This window comes from Olea europaea, chromosome 1, assembly GCF_002742605.1.
Source record: "Olea europaea var. sylvestris chromosome 1, O_europaea_v1, whole genome shotgun sequence".
NCBI lineage: Eukaryota > Viridiplantae > Streptophyta > Magnoliopsida > Lamiales > Oleaceae > Olea > Olea europaea.
In genome coordinates, this window is record NC_036237.1 from 25,474,229 (window position 1) to 25,481,841 (window position 7,613).

At 40.0% G+C, this 7,613-nt stretch overlaps 1 protein-coding gene across 1 annotated transcript; it reads left to right on the top strand.

The window, feature by feature from the left end:
- Positions 1–272: 272 nt before the first annotated feature.
- LOC111398511 (protein SCARECROW-like) lies at positions 273–4,386 on the top strand. Its single transcript, XM_023025449.1, has 2 exons — positions 273–2,948; positions 3,825–4,386. Exons 1-2 carry the CDS (start codon positions 967–969, stop codon positions 4,276–4,278), a joined length of 2,436 nt encoding a protein of 811 aa, XP_022881217.1. The 5' UTR covers positions 273–966; the 3' UTR covers positions 4,279–4,386.
- Positions 4,387–7,613: the final 3,227 nt, after the last annotated feature.

Here is a 7,613-nt window from a genome sequence, read left to right on the forward strand (position 1 = left end):
AAAGAAATCAATTGTTACCTCTACGTCTCATAGCCCCTAAGTTTATACCATCGATCAAAATTTTGTAGAATTTTTATTTTTATTATTTTTATTTTTATCACTGGGGAATCCGCAGCCGCTACCCTTCGAGTGTGCACTGGGTAAACCTTCGAGTTGACGCAGTAGCCTTCAAACCATACCAATCAGGTAAATCGCACTAGACAAGTCCTGTGCGACAGACTCAACTAAAAAAGTGTTAATAAGAGGAATCAAATTTGTAATCAAAGGTCTCCGCATTCACCTATTCCACCAACTCAACATCTATGAAGAGCAAATTTTGTAGAGTTTTTGTCAATGGTAAGTCGTTGTAGATGAATTATTGAAGTTTCGAGAGAGTGACTATAAAGTCTTGTAAATGAATGGGCGAGTTCAATGTCACTGGTGTTCGAGCTTTATCGTCAATGGTAAAGCTATATTGGAAGTTTCCCCACACAAAGTCAACCGCTCAAGGACACAGACTGGAGACACACAGGGAACATATCATGAAACGCTCCGTCATTTCATCTACAGCTAGCCACCGTCACCGCGACAAAGAGGTTGCTCCACCACGCCCACCGCCAAAGAGGTTGCGCCGCCACCTCATCAGTTTGTACCCACTTATCATCACAATTGCATGAATCCAATCTGTCCGTATCTTTGTGGCACCAGCCATTTCCATGGAACCATACAGATAAATCCAAAAGGCAAGTAGTGTAGTATTTTGGAATAAAAACCCAGAACATCGCGTTGGAGAGAGATATCACAGAATCCCAATGTTCTTGTCCAAATCCTTGCACCCCTTATCTCCTTGTCGAAAAACACCATTCTCTCAGCATCAATCAAATAGTTAAAACCCAGCAAGCATATTAATCTCTGATTATTGATCCATCTCGATGAAAAAGAACCAGCTTCAAAGATTGAAATTTCGGCAGATAGTTAAATTTGCATATGGCGAGTGGTTTTACTCTGAAGGAAGATGCTCATATTGCAAATGTCAATGGCAGCGGTGCTGAAAGTAGTAGTGAGAGTCCATTAATGACTACTGGCTGCTCTAACGCGCCGCCATTGCTTCCTACTCTACTGGATCAAGGCCCGTCGGACAAGGGCAGGTCGACGTTGAGAAAAAGGGCAGCGACGGAGATGGAACTTCAAGCAGGAAACGGCGGCGCAGACTGCCATAACAAGTTTCTCCGCCGTACAGCAACACAGCCGCTGGGTGAATCTGGGGTCTGTTCTTTTATGGGTGGTGGTGATCTTACTAGTCCGAATCCACTACTACGTTCAACCCACGTAGCCAACTACTCCACTATGATGTCGATGTCACCATCTTCCACGAATTTGACGTCAGGAAAATCCGGATCTGGTTCCGAACCTGCCATTTCTACTCCAAACCTAAATTACCATCATCATCTTCAACATCAACAAGTACAACAATCCCAAAATCAATCTACACCTTCTGTATGTGTTTTCTCCGGCTTACCTTTGTTCCCTCCTGAGAAAGCCCAGAACCCGGGTTTGCAACTTTCTCCATCCCCTGGTGCCTTGCTTTTACCGATCAATACTACTGCATCGACCGGTGCAGGTGCAGTTTCCATGGAGGAGAGTGCAGCAGCAACGGCATGGATAGACGGCATAATAAAAGATCTTATTCACAGCTCAACTAATGTCTCTATACCTCAACTAATCCTCAACGTAAGAGAGATTATACACTCTTGCAACCCTAATCTAGCAGCCCTTCTAGAATACAGGCTTCGTTCTCTTACTGGTACTGAATCCTTTACAAATTACACTGGAAGGAGGAAGGAAGCGTTGCCGCCGGTGAGTTTACAAAGACATGACCATCATGGACAAGGGCAGATACAGGTAGGGACTTCTGGGCTCAGGTTGTATATGGATGAAAATTTATTCACTCAAAGCCTTTCAGAATCCATGAATCAACACTTGAGTTGGCCGGTTGTAACACTACCTGCGACAGCGAATGCTGCCGGGATTGGGAACAGCCATTACCTTCGAAGCATTCCTAGTGCAGTAACCTCAATCCCCACTGGTGTTTCTTTTTCTGTGCCTGCAGCAACTATTGTTAGTAATTCGAATGATCAAGTGCACCATTCTCCTCAGCCAGAAACCCATCCCGAGCAGCCTTTGGAGCAGCAGCAACAGAGTCAGACGCCGGCGGCGGTGACACCAACGGCGTCCCCTTATACAAGCGCAGTGGAAGCAATCAGGGAGAGGAAAGAAGAAATGCGACAGAAACAAAAAGACGAAGAAGGCTTACACCTCTTGTCCTTACTCCTCCAGTGTGCAGAGGCTGTATCAGCTGAAAATATGGAGGAAGCAAATAAAATGCTGTTAGAAATCTCTGAACTGGCAACACCATTTGGCACTTCAGCTCAACGTGTAGCGGCATATTTCTCCGAGGCAATGTCGGCAAGGATAGTAAACTCGTGCTTGGGAATATACGCAGCGCTGCCAGTGGTACCGCATAGCCAGAAAATGGCGTCGGCCTTCCAAGTGTTTAACGGGATCAGCCCTTTTGTGAAGTTTTCTCATTTCACGGCGAACCAGGCCATTCAAGAAGCATTTGAGAGGGAAGATAGAGTGCACATTATAGACCTTGACATAATGCAAGGCCTACAATGGCCTGGACTCTTCCACATACTGGCTTCGCGGCCTGGTGGACCACCATTTGTTCGCCTCACCGGGCTGGGCACCTCTATGGAAGCCCTTGAGGCCACCGGCAAACGGTTATCTGATTTTGCAGAGAAATTGGGATTACCATTTGAGTTTGCACCTGTAGCTGATAAAATTGGAAACTTAAACCCGCAAAGGTTGAGCATAAGCGAGACGGAGGCTGTTGCTGTTCACTGGTTGCAGCATTCTTTCTATGATGTCACTGGTTCAGACACCAATGCCCTTTGGCTCTTGCAAAGGTGACAACAATGGCGCCTCTCTCTCTTATTTTCTGTTTTCATTTATAGTTATCTTGATCGCATATTTTCTAAATTTCCAATGTGGCAATGTCCATCTGAAAGTTTCCCTAATTGTTTAACTCATTCTTCTATAATTTTTTAAGATTTACTCAAGTTGTGATTACTGATTTGGATACATTAATCTTTTTATTGTTTATCAGGTTTGCTTGCACTTATTGGTTATTCTGTAGAATTTACCGTGGATATATGGAGTCTGTTAGGTAGTCATTTTCTTCGAAATGATTTTTTCTGTCTACTTTTCAACCACACATTATTTATTAAAATAATATTACGCGTAAATCAAAAACTTTTCCTTATTTCTCAACCACACATTTCACGTCAATTTACTATTCTAAAATGCATTTTTACGTAAAAATGCTTATCAAACACCCCCATAATAGAACATGTTTGCCTAAGCTTAAAAGCTTTTCTGGCAGCAAGAAAGAGTAACCTTAAAAATAAGCAACTTCTTAAGACAAAATTAATTCATAAATGCTTGTTGGACTATTCAAAATTGTGTCCCTGATTGGACTTGCATGTGTAAGAGCCATCAATAAGAAGGAAATGAAATGGGAAAGTTTTTCTTGCTCCGATACCCCAATTTCTAAATTTTAGTTTCCGTTTGTTTCCCATTTTTTGGTCCAAAAAATGAAAAATATGACCGTTATCAATTAAATCAAGACACCATATTTGACTTCCTCTCTTTTGTGTGGGTCCCGTAACAGTAATATTTTTCATTCTCATTTTTATAAGAATGAGGGGCTTATATTTATAACTTTTGTTCAGAAGAGTGGACATTAAAGTAGATTCTTTTTTTTGTTGAAAAATGTTATGCAGATTATGCCCAAAAGTGGTGACAGTTGTTGAGCAAGATTTGAGCCATGCTGGTTCATTCTTGGGAAGATTTGTGGAGGCCATACATTACTACTCAGCCTTGTTCGACTCGTTGGGAGATTGCTATGGGGAAGAGAGTGAGGAAAGACACATAGTGGAGCAGCAACTTTTATCAAGGGAGATAAGAAATGTGTTGGCTGTGGGCGGTCCTTCAAGAAGTGGGGAGGTGAAATTCACTAACTGGAGAGAGAGGTTTCAGCAATCAGGTTTCAAAGGTGTATCTTTGGGTGGCAATGCCGCGGCACAAGCTACTCTTTTACTGGGAATGTTCCCTTCTGATGGTTACACCTTGGTGGAGGATAACGGCGCCTTGAAACTCGGATGGAGAGATCTATGCTTGCTCACTGCCTCGGCGTGGCGGCCCAGCTCCCACCATTTTCCGACCTCCATCCACTAGAACTGCCATTTCCGAACGGCCCCTCTTTCTGATTACTTCGCAACTTGATGTTGTTTGAGAAAATTACTAATTACTCATCTTCAATGATAGACGTTAATGATATACTTATTTTGAAGTTTAAAATTTTACAACTCCAGTGAGATCCTAGGTATTTAGCATGTTTGCCCAAATAGAAGTTATTTTGAAAAATTCTTCTCGAGAATTACTTGGGCAAACTTTGAAGAAGGAAGGTGAAAGTGTATTCCTTGACATCATTGGAAGCATTTATGCAGAGTCATTCTTCAGTAGCAAAATGCAAACGCAAATCCAATTGTATACATGGAATGGATTGACACATACAAGAGCTTAATAAAGATGATGTCCAGGATTTGTGGATCTTGACGAGAAGGGTTGATCTTCTTTTTCTTATGTCCATGAAAGATTGTGCACTCCGCTAGAAATGGTGATCTTCAATAGAGGTGTGAATTGTAACTTGCCCGAAGATAAGCTTTTACGGACATTGTCACATACAAAATCATAATCAAGAGATATGTGCTTCGTCCTTGGACCTTGAGACAAAGATTGGATTTCCAACACAAAGAATAATCTTTAATAGAAATGTCATTAAGTATGTTTTACACATTTATCTAAGATTTTAAACTTACTTAATATTAACTATTTGATGTACTTTTACTTCATTTGTGTGCACAATATTTATATAAGAAAAAATCCCATCTTGGCGGTGAATGAGGGCAAAAGGAAGAGGTTTCAAGCAAAATTGGAGCTTAAAGGATGTGATTGAAGAGCTATTGGAAAGTTGGGGATTTGATTGGAAGCTTTGAAAGTGTTTAGCAGATAAAATCACGAACTTTCGGGACCAAGTTTTACATTTGGAGAGTTTAGGGACCAAAAGTAGACAAAGTAAGAGCTTTGAGAGCTTACTTGAACATAATAGAAACTTGGAGACCAAAATGAGCAAGGTTAAAAGATAAGAGACCAATTTTTTGGTATATTTAAGCTCAAAGGATTAAGTTGACAAAAATAAAAGATAAAGGAAAGGACTTACATGAAAAAGATCATAATGTTGGAAGCTTGGTGTGCAAAACTGGAGAAAGCAACACCGAAGCCGTGCACGTGAAGAAATTCTACCCTTAATTTATCTATAGGTCGTGCCAACTCGTGGCCAACTAGGGATGGCAACAGGCTGAGCTGGCCCGAGCCCTTTAACCCACGAGCTTAACTCGAGCTCGTGAAAAATGAGCCGAGCTCGAGCTCAGCTCATTGCTCGAGGACAAGCTTGTGAGCTCACGAGCTTGCGGGCCAAGTCGAGCTGAGCCGCTCACGAGCTCATGATTTTTTCAATTTAAAAATTTATTTTTTTGGTAAATTTGCACTTTTTTGACGAGCCCATGAGCTCGGCTCGTGAACTTTGGTTTGTGGGATTGAGCCCCCTAGTAGGCTCAGGCTCGTCATTTGACGAGCCCGAGCTGCACGAGCCAAGTTTTAACAAGCTGACAAGCCACTCAGCCCGTTTGACATCCCTATGCCCAACTGTGAGAGGCCAGAATGATGGCCAATTCTAGAGAGGTTTCCATTTCCGAATCCAAAAATATATAGAGCGTGTTTGATTGACTTTTTTTTTTTTAAATGAAAATGTCATTTTTTATCCAAATTCTCATTTTTGGGGTGTTCGATTGACATATTTTTCATGAAAATATTTTCCAAAAGTTAGTCCCCTAAACATATTTTTCTCAAAAATGTTTTTCAGATAATTCACTTTCTCTCTCATCTATCCACCAATAAAAGTCATAAGTGTATCTTTTTTACACTTATTCGGTGCCTAAAATAACAATATTTGATGGTTCATTTGACAAAAGATATCCTATACCAATTTGCCTATTTATTCTTTTCTTTAGAGATTCTCTTATTTGTATTAACAGCTACTGTAGCAATAGTAATTAATCGTTGTTGTTTCAAGGTCAATCTATTCACTCTCTTTATCGAGAAATCGAAGAAGCCATACTTAGGTTTTCTCAGGTTTTGAGAACTGCCTAAAGTTCCAACTAAAAAGATGAAATGATTAAGAAATCAAAGTATTTTGACACTCTCTCATAAACCAATCCATCCCCACAGGGGCAGAGAACCCGTCGCCGTCTCGACTTTATTTTTCTTGTTGCGGGGCATATGTATTGAACGAATTTCTAAGCTTTTTATTTCATCTGATATTTCGTAGGGATAAAAATTGGGGCCTCACAATCACCAATCAATAAGCTTTTCTCTCATGCCAAAATTATCACAACCCCAAGTTATTAACTTGAATAAATTAAAATCCCTACATGACCTGATCAATTCAATCAGGCACTTGCCATCTACCCATGAATTTCCAGTAATAGGTCTTTAACAATGAGATCCACCTAGAAATCGATCACTGATCCAATTTGAGTACCTCTATAGGAAAAATTAAAAAATTTTAAGTGCAATAATCACACTCTTTTAAGGGTGGTTGCTTATAGGCAAACCTCCTGGCAAGGATAGAATATAGAATTTCAAATAAATATTAAATATTCTAGAACCTTCATTATGAGCTTTTACACATGCTTCTAGAGCTACTCGATCGGAATTGTTTCATTATTACCAATAGAATAGAACAAATAGTATTAGCTAATGTAATAAAGATACGGATTATTGTTCCAAAAACTTATTTTTGTATTTTATATTTAATAGGTGTGACTCTATGAATAAAAAAGGAGTTGAAGGAAAGAAGCAAAAAGTGGCGGAAAAATAGAAAAAATCAAATTATGGGGACTAAATTGGCTATTGAATGCAATGTTGGAGATCAAATTCAACACTTTGAAAATTGAAGAGCTTAAATTGAATTGATGAAGAAATGGGCTATATAAATAAATTGGTATCAATGACCCAATTGCATTGATGGAGTGAAGGCTTGTAAGACAAATTACAATTAATTGGCCCTAGACCAATTGCAATTGGGATGAACCAAATATAATTGGGACTCATAAGTGTAGAAGAAGGGCAGTATGCTGGGATTGTTATTTACATATATTTACAAGTTGGCCGTTTTAATTAGCGGGAGAGATATATAGCAGTTGAAAGCTGGGAGGAATTGAAACTGGAATTGGTTTTGAAGCAAAAATATTTAATTAGAGGGAGAGATATATAGCAGTTGAAAGCTGGGAGGAATTGGAACTGGAATTGGTTTTGAAGTAAAAAATTGAAATAACTATAGAGCCCTCTCAACACATAACAAAAAAGGTGGCTATCATTGCCCCCAGGACACATCTCCAAGTGGTAAAAGAGGAGGGTGGAGAAATTCAACTTTGCTTGAGGCTGTCGCG

Excerpts from the sequence above, each read along its gene's own strand:
- LOC111398511 (XM_023025449.1), top strand. The coding sequence starts at position 967 with ATGGCGAGTGGTTTTACTCTGAAGGAAGATGCTCATATTGCAAATGTC. Across the intron at positions 2,949-3,824 it reads GCCCTTTGGCTCTTGCAAAG|ATTATGCCCAAAAGTGGTGA; the intron begins GTGACAACAATG and ends AATGTTATGCAG.